At 35.0% G+C, this 16889-nt stretch overlaps 1 protein-coding gene across 2 annotated transcripts; it reads right to left on the bottom strand.

Moving 5' to 3' along the window:
- Positions 1–2485: 2485 nt before the first annotated feature.
- On the bottom strand, positions 2486–16620 carry LOC113759806 (protein CHROMATIN REMODELING 24). Of its 2 annotated transcripts, none has more exons than XM_027302379.1 (24): positions 16356–16620; positions 16045–16215; positions 15850–15954; positions 15151–15273; positions 14099–15033; positions 13873–14003; positions 13725–13779; positions 13421–13549; positions 12599–12706; positions 12429–12484; positions 12246–12336; positions 10752–10889; positions 10554–10631; positions 7462–7668; positions 7217–7288; positions 6853–6933; positions 6657–6775; positions 5289–5400; positions 4823–4891; positions 4616–4710; positions 4140–4265; positions 3814–3876; positions 3592–3721; positions 2486–2803 (listed from the first exon to the last, which is right to left on the bottom strand). In XM_027302379.1, exons 1-24 carry the CDS (start codon positions 16474–16476, stop codon positions 2633–2635), a joined length of 3486 nt encoding a protein of 1161 aa, XP_027158180.1. In that variant the 5' UTR covers positions 16477–16620; the 3' UTR covers positions 2486–2632. The 2 variants fall into 2 exon arrangements, with proteins under 2 accessions (XP_027158180.1, XP_027158181.1); XM_027302380.1 differs by having other exon boundaries at positions 15850–15951.
- Positions 16621–16889: the final 269 nt, after the last annotated feature.

Below are 16889 nucleotides of genomic sequence, written 5' to 3'. Positions count from 1 at the left end.
TTGTAAAAAAAAAAATTCTCTAATTACACCGAATGCACTATCTCTTTTTCTCACTCCTGCCAACCTCGGAGTACTAAACCAACTAGCATTCTGATCCGTGCTATGCACAAGTTTATATTTCAATTTAAAGCAATACTAATATATATACTTATATTATAATATAGGGGGTTTATATTTCAATTGAAAATAATATGTATATATTCTTATATATTAGAATATAGGATAAAGTGTATGAAAAGCCAAAAAAATCAAAGGAGTATATGCTTAGCATGTTAAAAAAAAAGTTTATTTTGGAAGCACAAAATGGACTTTCTTAATTTTAATATAAAAATTTATAATTTTCTGTTATATGCTTATGAGAATTACATACATACATGTGTATATAATGTGCCATGTGTGTGTTGGAAATTTCTTTTTTAAATAGCAGTAATTGTAATCGATATTTCCCATCTTTATTGGTCTGAGGTCCTAATTTCTCTATTATTTATTCAAAACACAACTTAACATATTGTAAATGTTACACTATTATAAAGAGAATTTGGCTAGTAAAATATAAAAATGAAAATTCAATACAAAAGTATAAAAACACCAAATTTAGTTGTTTTTCATATTAAATTTGAATTAAATGATTTCAAATTTTCGAAGGAAAAATATTGTAGTTGAATCTCTAGCTCGATTCAAATTGAAGAGTTAAAATTTGAAGCACAAAGAATTCCATAACTTGCAATTTGGTTTAACATTTTTACAATATATTTAACTTTACCTCCCATAATATGAAAATCATATAAAAATAAAAAATTGATCACAATGGTTGCAACTATTGGCATTTAAAAATGCAAATGAAAAACTGATAATATCTTACAATACCCTCAACTACTAAAAAAAATAAATAAAAATACTATAGCAAGTACATAGTTACATGTGAAGAAAACAATAAGAATACATAAAATAATCAATAATACCCAAGACTATTCTTAGCATTTGGGTTTTGCACTCTTATTCAAATTTAATTAGGGTTAAATTTGGATCAAATATATACAAATTAAATAGATATATAGTTTAGGGTCAAAAGTTCTATATCTTTTCTTTAAACTTGCATTGCTATTTTTTTTTTTTATATTTTTGGTAGATTTTGTAACGACTCGAGTCCAAGGGTTGGTCCAAGTAATTTTTGGATCAAATCCACTGGTCCAAAATATTAACCCAAATTACTCAATAGCCCAAACACCTACACTCTTAAAACCATTCATTTTCCCTGGTGTGGGATACTACATTCTCTCCACCTTTAGGACTTTGCATCCCGTCAGAATTCAAACTGTCCACTTGGTTATGTTTTGATTCTACAGGTGACTCGTATGGGCTCCAGAGGTGGCTCTCGCCCAACATAAACCGCCGGTCCAAGCTCACCCCGCGCAAAGATTATGCAAGATTCACTCTAATACCAACTGTGACGATCTAAGTCTAAGAGCTAACCCAAGTAATTTTTGGACCAAAATCTACTGGCCCAAAATGGTTAATCCAAATTACTCAACAGCCCAAGCACCCAAACTTTTAAACCATTCCTTTCCTCTTCCTTCATGGATGCGGGGTACTAGTACTACAGATTTGATTTTGCTTTACTATTATTTTTTATCAAAAATAGAGATTTCAAATAAAAGTTTTCATGTTGAAAGGCTAGTAGTGATTTATTTTTTATTTAATGATTTCATAATTTAGGGTTCATGAATGATACTGCTCCTGATTTTTATAAATCGATGACAAATGAATATTATTTTCTTTTTATTTTCTATATAATTTGCTCATGATTATTAATAGTTTATTAAGTTAAAGGATAAAATATTGTTATTTACTTTTTTTTTTTTACTTTTAATAGGTTTGCTCATAATTCTTTTTTATTTACCGTCATATTAATAGATTTCAAATCAAATTCCTATTTAAGTGAAACTACTTCTTACTTTTCAAATTCAAAAAATACGAAAGAATATATAACAATTAAAAGATTCAAAATTCTATAAAAAAGAAAAAGAAAAAAAGAAAGAGAAGTTAGAAACATTCTGATTTAACTAGTCTAAAAACCCTTCTTGCAATACATATGCATATAGATTGTTAATGTGCGTGTGTTTTTTTTCTTTCTTTTTGTGGTAATAAAATATGCATAAAATTAAGTTACCGACAAGTTAGAAGTACTCCAAAATTCCAAGAACTCCAATCCCCCGAACGACAATTACACCATTAGACGACAATTTACAGTACGCGAGGAATTGTACTTCAAGAGATTTTGTGTCTATTTTGTGAATACAACGAGCGAATTGAAACCAATCTCTAATTACTAAGCTGTTCTTGAGCATTCAGAAGTTACGAAGCTCATATAAAACTGCCTAGAATGTAACATATGGGGATATTGGTTGACTAGTTTTAGTAAAAGATCCTTACCATTTTCGCAAATAACAGGTGAATTCCCAAAAACAACAGAAGCTAATGACTAGAACAAAGAGTATTTGAGCTTTACTATGAGCAAATAATTACAGTTATGGTTTTGTCCAAAAACAGCTCATTGAGAGAAGCCAGCTAATTACCATGACCAAATAGTAACAACATACATGAAGTGATAGAAAACCGGTAGCTAGAGCTACTACATCTTCATATTCAGCATCCTCTCGAATTCCCGAGATAAATCCTCCAGGTGAACGAAATTTTCACCTGTGGCTTCCTTTTCCTTCCGAATCTCATCACGCTCTAAATTCAAAAGAGCAATTTGTTTCCGTATTTTCTCTCCATTATCTGGTAATTTGGACATTGTAGCCTACAACATCATCCAAGAAGAATATTAACGAGACAGTGCAGACAGTGGCTAACAAAGTATGTCTAAAGAACAAATATAAAAAAATCCATAAATAAACTTAATTAACTACTCAGTTTTCAAACATGCTAGCAGCAAGACAAAACTATAATTGAATACTGAGTGATGCATGTGTCCGGCCATCTGAGATGCTAAACAACTAGCCTTTTCCTCATTGATACTCTGCATATGCCTAGATACTGCTCCCGAAGCAGTTAAACTTAGGAAGGGGAACTAATCAGGCCAACAAAAGGGTTTGGAATATCACACAGTTTTCGACTTGCTAAAACTTGGGTGGAGTATTTTTGAAAGAACTGTAAGACAGAATATTCTTGGCGAAAGTGGAACATCGGCTAAGGGAATTATGTTACTGATAGACTCACTGTAACGGACGTGAAGTCTTATGAACAGGGACAAAACTTCAATCTGCTAAGAAAATGCAGTGGATGTGACTTCCTAACTCACCCCAACAGGGACATGAATATAGGTTCAGAACTTCAGCAAACTATTCTCAGGCCTGCCTAGGAACTATATGATAGAAGGGTGTAACCTCTCTGGTTTCTGTATCAAGGGAAAACACTTTTGCTGCAATGCACTAGTGTGTACCTTCAGTGCAAGTTCTATGCAGTGAAGGGGGAAAAGTAGCAAAAGCAGCTAATTAGTGCTTTAACAGCAAGTCAATTAATCTTGTACAAATGTAACAGGCCAAGCTTTCATGTTCATACTTCAGCAACTCTCCAAAATTAATGTACCTTATTGCCAAGAATCTGAGATAGCCGGTTGATTTTCTCAGTGATTTCAGCCTCCGTAGGTTCACTTGCACTAGGAGAAGAGTTCTTCTGCAGCAGCTTCACATCTTTAGGGTTGAAGGCATATTGTGCACTGCAGAAAAATAAATAAATCATACAAGTTACAATTGAGAGTACAGAGCAAACTTTGTTATAGAAAGCATGATAGGAGCCCAAAAAGCATACCTATGAGCTTCTTCATTAGACAAGCGCGAGGAAGAGTTTGCCCTGAATGTAGCACCCCTCACCCTTTGCCCACAAATTTAACATTAGAACTTTCATACATAAAATATTCTGTCTAATCATGAATTGTAAAAAGTGCATTCATCTTTCGCATCATGAAATTGCAGTATGAACACCAGAAAGAAAAGCAAGAACTATCTCAGAATTTTCTTAGGCAACAAAATGTGGCACAAAGCAGTAGAACTTGCTATTTTGCTAAAATTGGCACAAAATTGCAGTGAGCCATTCTTGATTCAACTTGGCTACTATAGAAGAAAACGGCAGCATACCTTGGCACCTCCTCCTCCTGAACAACTGGTTCAGGCTCAGCCTTTGAGAAGAGTAAACTGTGCTGACTAACTCCAGCTATATCCAAACCTTCGAGGAACTTAATATGGGCTTTTAAAGAGTCCTCCCTAAATTAAGAACAATCCACAAAAAAGGTTGTTATGATATGGTAAAAAGGGAACAAAGAAAGAATAAAGAAACATGAAATTGTGAGAAATTATGAGCTTTCCTTTGCATGTTATGTTCCTTTCAATGAAGAAATAGAATAGGAATGGAATAGAAAAGAACAATTCCAAAGGAAGAAAAAAAATCCTCTTGTAAGTTACAGGTGTAGATACCATGGACATTGAACTGTGAGAATAGCATTTCTACTAGTAATCCAAAATTGAAGTGACAAAATTAAAAACAAAAAGCACATTGTGTAAAGGGCAATGAGAACTTCACAAATCAGTCTGATTTGAGAAAAACAAATACATACATCATTTGTTGCTGACCGTGCTGTTCAAGCAACTGCTGCCGAGTAACAGATATGTCAAAACCTTGTTTTGGTAGACTAAACAGCTCTTGAAGATCCTGAAAGTAATCCAGATATGATACCAAAGCTAAAGAGTTACCAACAATTAGGAATATAATGGTACTCTTTTACTTGACAAGAATAACCAATCTTATCAAGATTTGGAATTACTTGTTTACTGAAATATCGCATTTGCTCTTTGTGCTCCGTAGCTGTCCTAAAAAGTCCTCCCTTGAATATCTGTAGCATACACTCAAATAATAATAATAATAATAATAATAACAGCAGCACATAAAAGCATTTGAGAGAAACATGCTCAGCATTTCAACAACAAACAATGATTAACACCAAGCACAAGGATTGACCAGATAAATCTGGGGGGTTAACAAGATACAAACTGTGCAAGCCAACCTTTAAGCGAGTCTATATTGTTCCAATAGAAATCATTAGGGTTTTTCTGAAATTCAATAGCACTTGGTTGCAAACGTAACATGCTCTTGTGATGAGAAATATGTTAAGATTTTAGAGCTCTCAAGAATTCATTAATTTTGGTTTGGATGGTGAGGCAAAGACAAAAGTGTAGATATCCAGAGTCCCCAGTACTGAAGTAACTGCACAATTTAGAAACCTTTATTACCTGCAGTCTATAAATTTTCTCTTCGACGGTGCTACAAGTCATCAATCGATACACAATCACGTCCTTCATTTGTCCAATACGATATGCACGATCAACACTCTGATTATCAGTGCTGCCAAAGTCCAAAAGCCAGCAAAAACAATAATAACAATCACTGCCTTAGACAATAAACATTTAGCACACAAAAGGCAAATTTAAAATGGCAGATTCAGGCACAGATCTGTAGCTAAGTTAGAGGATGGATATGGCTTTAGAAAAACTGAATAACAGATTGCAGTAGGCACACGTTGAAGGTAAAAAGGGGGCAGCAAAAATTGCAGGAGCAGAATCAGTCAAGTACTTGCACAAAAATATCATTTGAGCTAGCTATAATTTTGTGCTACCTGCCTTTTTAACAAGAATATGTTAAATAAGTTGGCCAACCATCATAGTGGGGAGTAACCTAACAATGAATGTGAAGGAATTATGTATCAAATCATATAACAGAAGAATCTCAAGAATATATAATGAGGTCAATGTAGAATTCCAAGAATGAGTGGTAAAATGGAGATTAAAATTTGTCCATTTACATTCCACAAATGCATTCCAAATGATAGCATTAGAAGCTAATTCCAGAAATTACAGACATTTGTTATCAACCCTAAAGTTTAATTGTGCTCCATACATAAGCTAGTTTCTCAAGATTAAAATACTGGCAATTCAACAAGCACTTTTGATTAACTTCAAAAAGCACAACTACCTACTTTCAGATGAAAGATCAAACTCTCCAACATGGGAGACATTGACACAAAGAAGTCATAGAACGATTAAGGTGCACAATTCAAAGCATCAATTACAAAAAATTCACAGCTGAACACAGTGGCTTTTACTTTCAGATGAAAGATCAAACTCTCCAACATGGGAGACATTGACACAAAGAAGTCATAGAACGATTAAGGTGCACAATTCAAAGCATCAATTACAAAAAATTCACAGCTGAACACAGTGGCTTTTTTTCCCATTTGTGGGAGGTATAGTAGAGACTATTTCCAGAGCTTGCAAGACGTCTTCAGCTGAGAAAACCTCTTGTTGCTGCCACAGTGCTTGTGTGAAAATTTTTTTCCAAGCTAAAGCAAAGGGCTAGAAAAATGGAGATAAAGTATCCACTAATCTCTAATGCATAAAATGAAGATGTCAAGAACAAGAACTTCTAATGTATATGTCATATCGCCAGCAATTGGAGCTAGGTATCTCGTTCTCACAAGGACAATGTACAGTGAAAAGAATAATAACTACTAAGATCTTTCAAAAGATTCCTACCATCAAAGAATCAATTGCTGATTCAACAGCTGAAGAAACCTATACAAGGAAAGAAATTCAAACACACACCTTGGGTTCCATGCTGGGTCAACCACAATCACACGATCTGCTTTCGTGAGTGTAAGACCTAGACCACCAACTTGGGAAGTCAAAAGAAAAATAGGTGCCCCACGACCCTCTTGGAAATCCTGTAACAGCAAAATGCTATTCAAGTTGACATTTCACAGCATATGAAGATCAATATCAGCAACAGCAAGCTACCCACATTAACAATCTTCAATCTATCACAGGCTTTAGTTGTGCCATCAATCCGCATGAATTCATAACCATTGGATATGAGAGATTCCTGAATACAAAGAAGAAACAACAATTAGTTTAATTACCAAGTAACAAAGTGAAATGCATAAAATATCAAGTAACAAAAAACTTCTGGTGACGATAAGTCTTTTGAAATGTCAGCAAGAAAACATGTTTGGTACAAAGGAGAATTCCAGAATATTCAGTAAAAAAGGTATCATGATTCCACGCCAACAGCCGCAGATGCATAACATAGTGGAGACCAACAATTACAATGAGGTTTCTGTTTAACACGTCACAGGCAAAAATCAAGCAATAAATTTGTGACGAACCTGAATTAGATTTAACATTTTTCGTGTCTGTGAAAATATAAGCACGTGATGTCCCTTTGGAATCAAATCATCCTACAAGAAAATAAAGTAATAGATAAAGCAATTTACAAAAAGACCTCCATGTCAGAGGCAGCTGGAGCCTGGAGGTTTGTTTCAAATGAAAGTGATCTTTTACTGTATCTTAAGCTAGATTTTCCTAACTAGATGGAGCAATATCTTAATTGATTATGACATGGTATCCTAACCAGCAAAGACAATATAAATGATGTCTTGCAGGAAATATCATGCTTCTCCTCAAAGTCAAACATTTTATCAACATCTGCTATATGCATTGCCAGTTTCTCAGCCACATCATGATCTTGCTGGTCTAGCATTGAATCCATGCCTTCCAACACATCCTCAGCAGCTCTTTTTGTCAAGAGACGTGGATGGTCACATATTTTTTTCAAGATCTGCATTCAGGTAAGCACAGTCGTGAACAATGTCAGCCTATAAGAACTTGTGAAACGAAAATTGGAATATATAATGTAGCATAAAACAGCTGCATAACATTGAGGAAGAAAGCTATGGTTTAGTAAACTGTGCTGTCAAACGTAAAAAGAAGAAAAGCATTAACAATGACAAACCCAAAAAATTGGAACAAGGAAAAATATGTGGTATCACTACTTTGAACAGTGAAGGAAGCTCTGAGATATTGTTTCTTACTTAACAGGAAATACCCCGACTATAGCATGAAAGGGACTAAGGTTAGCGAGTCAACAATAGTTAGAAAATTTTGAATTACTGGTGTACTCTTCTTCTTCATTGGAAGACAGAATAAGCATGAGAGAGAGACAGATGGACGGACAGAAAGCAAAATATGCTAATCATTAATCAGTTATGAGTTGAAAAATTGCTTCTTTTAACAGCAAAATTAGGATGACTAAAATTAGCCTCGCAAGGCAGGAGCTTTCACTAGATGTTTCAACAGTTAGGTTTTCATGTTGATGACAGATTGACAACTTCTCTTCAAATTCAGGATCTGGTTACAGAGGTTACTTTTAAAATTCCATCCAAGTACCAGGATTTTGAACTGTTGCCTACATTCATTGTCATAATTAATTTGTAGATCTAAATTTCATGTCTTCCACCATGTCAAGGTAGACTTTCCTTCTGTTCCTTTACCCAAGAAAAAATATTTCTCATTTCCATGGTCCAATTGTTGATCCCAAAATTTAACAAGGATACTTCTACTAGCAGATTCCAAAAGAATGGAGGAAAAACCAAATTCACAAATGAAAAATATCCTTTAGTATAATAACATAAGCAATAAGCTCTTAATACGCCTTTTTCGCCCAAAATCTGGAGGTTTTATTCAAAAAGAAAAGCACCACTCAAGTCAATTTCTGGTACGCTAACGAAGTTGTTTAAATTTTTTTTATCCTCTATCAAAATAAAAAGCTGTAGAGTTAAAGAAAAAAAAGTGTAGAGTAGCTTGTTAACCAAAACCACTTTCTAGATATTGGTCGTACATGAATATAGAGTTCATGTTGGATAACTAGCTTAAGTATTTTTAGCAGCCATGCTCTAAAAAATATGCAAGTCCTTGAACCTGTGTGGCTACCAGCACAGAGGGCAAATTATAAGGACCACTTCCATTGACCATACTGAGGAGTAAGGGAAGGGCTTTGATGACAATGAGATCCTTCTTGTCTTGCTCAATGCAACTTGGTCTTGTTGACATCATCGAGATGTTAGATAAATCCTGTACATATCTACATACAATAGCAGGTGATGCATTGTTCACAGTGCCAACAGTATGTGCACAATGTATTCTGAATATACTTCTACACTCTTGTCCTAGAAAAGAAAATTATAATGAGGCCACGTTTTATCAGAATGCTTCAGAAAATTTATAATCATTGGAAGTTGAAGGTCTCTGCAAATTTCAAACTCTCATTTCTCCAATGAAGATGGTCCCAATTTTGACAGAAGCACGATATATGCCTATTTGTGGGCCTTTTTCTCTCATTCTATCTTTTGCTGTTTTTTTTTCAGAACTCCTCTCCAGTGTCTAACTGGCCAAATAAGGACTCACATGTATGCCTCTGAGTATGAACACAATTAAAACGAGGTCTAAGTTTCCACCTCACTATTTGGTATCAACTTTTCCAAGTGAACAATTATCTTTGGTAGTTCTGAGGAATGGGTTTGGAGTTTACTCCTAAAGCTGAGTGAGCTGTAGAGGAGGCTGGTTGATAGAAGTAATGAAGTTTTCACCTGTTAATCTGGTCAGAAGTAGGATACTTTTGGTTAGAACAAGCAAATTAGTCCAGTTTGATCCTTCATTGTCATCTTTTGTTGACTGATAAAGAAACGAGCTCCTGAGAGAATCCTGTTCAGGTTTGATGACATTACTCGGAATACTTACCATTAAGTTTCATTCTATGGAGGTAATCCAACTGAGTCCTTCGGCTCAAGATGAGAAAAAACTAAATAACATAAAGTGCTTGAGATATCAAATTAAATCAAATCACATATGGTGAATCGGATCAAGAAAAAGAAACAAGAGAAGAATGGCACAAAGCTCAAATATGGAAATACTTCAAGCTTACAGAGAGTATCCATTTGTTCATCTTTTAAGTAACTATAAAAGCAAAAAATTACCAGGAAGAAGACAAAGAGCAAGTGATGGAGACATTGAGGCCTTAAATGAGTTTTCTATTAAATTTTAGCTCTTTTACTACAAACACTTATTTAATAGTCTGCTTCCTAGCTAAGTCCATAATTTAGTACCTATACAGTCTGCTTCAAATTTGCTAGAGTAGTTAGCTAGTTGTATGACTAGAAGTGTCTCAGTCAAGTACTTAAAAGATAGATAAGTTCTTTGAAATGAGGTCAACTCATGCAACCAAGGAAATCATTTGTAGGTAAGTAATATCAGCTAGTGGCCAATACAATCCACATCCCTGCTATAAAGGACATGCAGCTCAATGTATAAGGGCAAATTTTGGCTGAAACAAACTTCCAACTTCAATGTTGGTATGAAACCAGTGAAGATATACCATGTTTTACTAGGTCTGATTTGATTTCTAGGCTTCCCTACTTTGCCTATTCTGTTTCTACTTTTTAATCACTATAAATTCACTATAGCTGCATCAGCAGGATTATACTTAGAGAACCAATGAGGGGAATCAAATTAAATGTGGTGCTGATTCACAAAAGTAAGTCAAAGTGAAGACTACATATATATCATTATATTCCATAAAAAAATGTCCACAATGTCAAAACTCTTATAGGAACAGAGGCCTGGAAATCAAACTGACCACAAAGGAAAAAAGTTCAAAGTGAAGATTACCGTGAGTGCAGCCAAAGGAGAACCATCAAAAGCTGAAAGGACTATCTCACTTTTCAAGAAAGCTTCATAGATTTGTCGCTGTTCATTAAAACAGTAAAACATATAGATTGCTCATATTTTCTCCAATCGGCAGAAAGCATACATTTTGGAATGAGTGTAGACAAGATTTAGTACAGGATAGCAACAAAGAACCCTCACCTGGCACCTAGTCAATTTTAACCACACAATGATCTCATTCTTCTTAGAGAGTTTGGAGCTATTGCTGGAATCATCTTCACTGAATACCTCACTTTTCAAACGGCGAAGAAAGTAAGGTTGAATTTTTTCTCTTAATTCCTGTGAATATAGGACATGAATCTTTGTTTTAATGAACGAATTTTGAGCAAACGGATAAAATATGTCCAGAGGGAAGTAGAAACTTAAAACTGTGCCAAGAGATGTGGGCACAGGTACAAATCAATACAAGAAGTCAGTACAAAACAGAGGAAAAGACCAGGTAAAAACTATTAGATCTTCATTGTGACAAATAAAATGCTAAAAGAACTACAACATTTTACGATATCCAAATTGCCTTGCCAAATTATTAAGCCAGATTAAATGAAAAGATAGCACGAGATTCCCCGCTGGCTAATTCTTGTAAAAAGGCTACCATTTAAAGCAAAGCATTTACTTGCATTCACTCTTCCTTGTCTACTCAAAATGAAGGAAGCAACCTCTAGAACATAGAATTATGATACCATTTTTATCCAACGAAAGTAAAATCTGACTGTACTAGATATACACATGATCATATGGCAGTATATCAACAAATCAAGTGTAACACAAGCATTAGGATCCATAACTATATTATATATTAGAAGCCAACCAGAAACTTAGCTTAAAGAAAAAGAAAATAAAAACCTGGTCTGCTTAAACTGAAAATTATTTGGAAAAACACTTTCGCATTATTCACTGTAGCACATTTTTGATTTGACATAGAAAGTTGGTTGAAAAAATAGAAAAGGGGCTGAAAAACTTGTTTAGAGAATAATACCAAAACTCTTTCTAAATAATCAGATCTCCAAGTGATATATTTCATGGACGGAATTTTCTCCAAATGTTGGGCCAGAAATAATATGACCATCAGATTTTGCAATTATTTTGGAGTCCCCACTGCAACGAGTTGCCACAAATTAAGAATCATCTACAAGGAATTTCTTAATGAAAATGAAATTATGTACTACAGATCTGGACAAAATATCCCACATTAAGACATACAATATTACAGAAGAAACATCTGTCATGTCATCAAGGATACATCATGAGGAGCTCTAGTTGCTCTCAACAAAGAGAAGCAAATGAAATAATTTTATGGAAAGTAGCTATACTAGTATTATCTTGATGAGGAAGAAACAGTACAACCCCTCACTCTGTTGACACCCAAAATATTGCAAGTTAAGCAGGTAGAGTGCACAGTAAAATTTGGGTAAGGTAATGAACAAATAATGCCACTCATAAATTGATAGCATCAACAAAATTATGAGATACCAGACCAAAATCAACCTTTACACATACTTCAGCATAGAAGCCTGGCCAAATCAAATCCAGTGTATATATAACATAGAAGATCCTATCGAAGGTTGAAATTCAGCAACATTTCAAATAATGTAAGACACAAAAACAAACTTCTGGTCTCAGAATATAAATAATCACCTTTGCAACAGTTGAACCAATGCGCTTTTCCCTATCAGACGCATTTTTCTCATTTCCACGGTTAATTAATTTCTCATACTTATCTCTAAACCTAAAAAGTAAGGCAGCAGAAACAATAGAAGTTAGTAATGATTAGAGATACAAGCTTAGTTCAATATAATTAAATTCTAAGATGCTACATACCATTTATAGTCACCTAGAATCTCAGGACAGCAAAAGTTGAATAAGGCCCACAACTCCTATTCCAGTTGAGAAGGAACAGGAAGAAGTTATTAGCTCATCATACTTTGCTAGATAAGTAATACCTCAACTATTGATGAAAAATCAAAACCGTGCTAGCAGATCACTTGTACCTTGAGATTGTTTTGAAGGGGTGTGCCACTAATAATAATACGATGTGCTGCAGGAATCTGAAGCAGACTTTTTGCCCTCTGTGTACTGGGATTTTTTATCAGATGACCCTAAAAAGTTGTGGTGCTTAAAAACCTTCCGTTCAAGATAAGGACAAGAATTCAACAAGTAAAAGAGTACTTGAACTATGACTCATTCATGAAATCCTCAACAAGCAATCTGTGAAAAATATACAACCACCAAACTTTATGAAAACATCCAACAAAGTCCACAGTGAAGTTAAAGATGCAGAAAGACAACTAATTTGCAGCAAAAGGCATTAGTAAATGAAACATATTTTCACCATCAGTCAAAAAAGTTTAACAAATTTGGTAAATAGGAAGGGATACTAATAGAGGGAAATAGGTCAAAAAATATCTGAGGAAACATCCAAAGGAGCCAAATCAAGCCAGAGTCAAGCATGTCAAAGAATTACTCAGAGCAACATCAGCTAATAAACCTATGGCAAAAAAATCTGCTAACATTCCAAAAAATAGGACAAAATTTCACCTTCACAAAAACCTCTAGACTTTGAATTTAAAGAAAATGCAAAGGGTGAAATACAAATCAAGAGTGTGAGAAGGAAAAAAGGTATGACATTCACTTCTAACCGTGCCAACTGCTAAAAAGATAAGAAAAATTTTTGAGAACTGGTAAACATTAGAATGGGTACAGGCACGCACCAATAGAAAGATAAGAAAAATGTTTGAGAACTGGTAAACATTAGCATTGTTACATCAACAGACCGAACCACAAAAAGTTTAAAATAAGAAACTTAAACATACCTCGTCAAGAATTATATAGTCCCACGTCATTTCATCCTCACTTCCTTCATCATTATAATAGTAATCTCCACTTAATGACTTTACATTATTCCGCACGATGTCGTAAGTTGTCAAAAGAATACCTTTATCCTGTACAGATAGCCCAAAACATGAAAATAAAAAGTAAATATCAGATGCTAAATCAAGGACATTGATATTGAATCCTTGAACTTATTCAATAACACAAACCCAAGAATTATCAGTTACAAATTAGTCACAAAACCTCGAATTGTTTTGAAAAAAGTTGACTGGACAGAGACAATACCTGTAGTACATATTGAAGCTCATATTGCCTTGTAGTCACTGAAGTTCCGAAATATCTACAGAAATTGACATATGATAGATCAATTTTCATCATACTAGATTGTTTGACAAGCATACAGGCTTTAAAGGAGTGCAAAGAGAATACTCACTCTCTTGTCTTTCCAGCAAGGCCCACAGTTGAAAGTTCTTTGACCCAATGGGGCAACAGTGTTTTAGGAGCAACAACCAGGGCCCTCTTAATCAAATTTGAGTGGAAGAGTCCAGCTAGGAAACCACAAATCTGAAGTTTCGTGAAGCCTGAAATTAGTCCACTATGGACCTTACAAAATTATATTATTGAAAGATAGAAAACAAGTAAAAACCTAAGTTCTTTACCTGCATTGTCTTGCCTAAACCCATATCATCACCCAATACACCTCCAACACCCATAGAGTGGAGAGACCAAAGCCACTTCAATCCATCACGCTGATGAGGATACAACATTTTGCCAATTTTTCCAGGTAGTCTGAAGGTAAACTTTGGACCAGTCAAAGTAATTACGTGCTCCTCCTCTGAAACAAAAACATCAGCAGGATCTTCCAATGCATCAAAATTATCAGAATCTTCATAAAGATGATTGGACTTATGCCACTTCACTCCTTTCTTATTAAAATCCTTCCCACTCACAATAAAACAATCATCATCCTCGTTTTCCCCTTCTTCTCTTGAAGTGGACTCAAATGATCGTCTAGCTGAATCAGAGTTGACTATAACTTTCTTAATGTCATTTTTAGGTGGCTGACAAATCTTCATGCCACTTTCTAACTTCTCATAAGAATTACGAATCTGAGATGCATCATCAAAATCATTATTCTTTTTAAAATCATCAATATGAGAATATCCAATGTCAGATTCCTTAGCAGAAGCTACTGATGAACCAGACGAGGTTGAAAATGAAGATGCAGCACTTTCATAGTCAGGAATTTCTTCATTGTTTTTTGCATGGTTCACTTCACTCTTAGATAAATGCTTAGAATCATCTTTCAAGTCAATCCTCCTAGGCTCCCTTTTCTTCTCAATGGATAAAATCTCAAGCCTTGAGCTTAAATCATTAAGAATATCCCTTATTTCATTCACACCACCTCCATAGCTATTCTCAAGAGCAGTTTTTACCCAAGGTGAAGAATCGCAATCCGAAATCCCCAAACCTTTGGACTCTTCTGTTTTGGTAATTTCAATATCCATCTTGCTACGATAACCATCATTTCTTGATGCTCTACAAGGGCTCCGGCTACCCTCAATCCTCACTTTCACCAGTTTCCCCTCTTCTCCTGCATTAATTGAATTCATTAGGTTAACAATGACTGCAAGTTTCAAGATCAACAATTGCAAAAGCATATCATACAAAACCAAGAGACGCAACCCAAAGAGTGCAAACAGAATTTTACCTGGTGGATGAGGAACAAGATCAGAATCACCATATGAAGAACTAGATCTTGTTTCATCAGCGTTGCCATCCTTGTCACAAACTTCACGACTGTCCAGAACAACATTTGATGGTCTTACTTTATCTACAAAAAGGCAATTCCATCTTTTTCTGTTTAAAATGAACCCCAATTTTCCATCTATACAATGGTAAGAAAAATTTTTCCCAAAATTATTTTTCCTTTTTCAGGCCTTTATATCTCATGTTAGATTAATCAGGTCATACACCCCTATTATCCAAATACAGTATGAACTACATTTTATAGCAAAAACAATTAACATAATATGAAACCATGCACACTAGACACTCGATTCTACACATTCTCATACACAACACAGAAAGATATATGAAAACCGAGAGTAAAAGAGAACAATGCTATTCCATCATTTTTTCCATTTAAAATGACCTCAAAAGTTCCATTCAAACAGCACCGACAACAACTTTCCCAAAATGCGATTCTTTTTCAGGCCCTCATATCTGATCCTCCATGAATCAGGCCATATGCTCGTACTATCAAAACACAATATGCACTACTTATCAGAGCACAAACAGTCAAAATTCTATGCAAAAACCATATACTCTATACACACTTTTTACACATTCTCTCACACATACACAATATACATACAAAAACAGAGGGAAAGAGACATGAGAAAAGCACCAGAAAGTGGAGACGGGGAATCAAAATCCGCAATCCCAGAGAAGCTTGGAAAATCAGCTGCTTCAGCAGTAAACTTTGATTGATTTTGTTGTTGTAATTGCTCTACTAATCATCCAGAAGCTAACAAACTCAGTAGAGGAAGCAACATAAAAATACCAAAAATCAGGCGTTAATAGAGTAAATAATAAATAATACCGGCAAAAGGACGGGGAGGAGAAGGAGAATCAAAGTCGGCGATTCCAGAGAAGCCAAAAACGTCTTCGTTTTCAGCAGCATCAGATGCTGAATACGCTTTACAGAGACGGCGTCTGCCTTGCAACTTCTTCTTCACCTTTACATTCGACTGGTTTTCACAAATTTCTTCCCCTTTTCACAAATTAACCCAGTAATCAGTCGATAAAGTTCCAGCCAAATAAGCATAACCCATTGATTTAAACACAAAAATAACCAAATAAGTACAACAAAATGCAAAATAAAATCTTATTATCAATATTCATTCCTTTTACCCGGGATTTGGGAAATGGGTTTCGAATGGGACGCCGAGAGGTCACTGAGAATCCGATTGTGGCGCTGATTAAGGCTGAGAGGGGGCTGGGTCCGCTTATGGGATTCCTGATTATCGGTCATATTTGAATTTTTACTTGGAGAACTTTACTCAAACAGAACTGTTGGCCTATAAAGTATTTAAAGTAGAATAGAGTTTCTCTTTTGCATATACATAAGGATTAAGGAAGAATGAAAATGGAGAAGAAGGAGATGATGGCTGGGAGGTTTTTGGGGGGTCGTGCAATTTGAATTTCGAAGCTCCAACAGTCGAGTCCGTCTATAGTTTGTAGGCTTGACAGCCCACTCAAACGTCACGCCAAGCGAGTTTGATTTTGTTGGAAGGGGGTTAATTTGAAGTATGACGAGTTATTAAAGGGGTGAAAATGTAAAATTAGCAATTTTGACATTACCCAACCGAATGAAATCAATTAAAAAAAGTGGTTTAGACTCGGGTTAAATGTGTTGGATTTTGCCAGTGGGTTAAATTCCAATTT

Source organism: Coffea eugenioides, chromosome 2, assembly GCF_003713205.1.
Source record: "Coffea eugenioides isolate CCC68of chromosome 2, Ceug_1.0, whole genome shotgun sequence".
NCBI lineage: Eukaryota > Viridiplantae > Streptophyta > Magnoliopsida > Gentianales > Rubiaceae > Coffea > Coffea eugenioides.
This window is presented reverse-complemented; position numbering and strand designations above follow the sequence as displayed.

Excerpts from the sequence above, each read along its gene's own strand:
- LOC113759806 (XM_027302379.1), bottom strand. The coding sequence starts at position 16,476 with ATGACCGATAATCAGGAATCCCATAAGCGGACCCAGCCCCCTCTCAGC. Across the intron at positions 13,550-13,724 it reads AGCTTCAATATGTACTACAG|GATAAAGGTATTCTTTTGAC; the intron begins GTATTGTCTCTG and ends CTATCTGTACAG. Across the intron at positions 7,669-10,553 it reads CTCCTTTGGCTGCACTCACG|ATCTTGAAAAAAATATGTGA; the intron begins GTAATCTTCACT and ends ACCTGAATGCAG.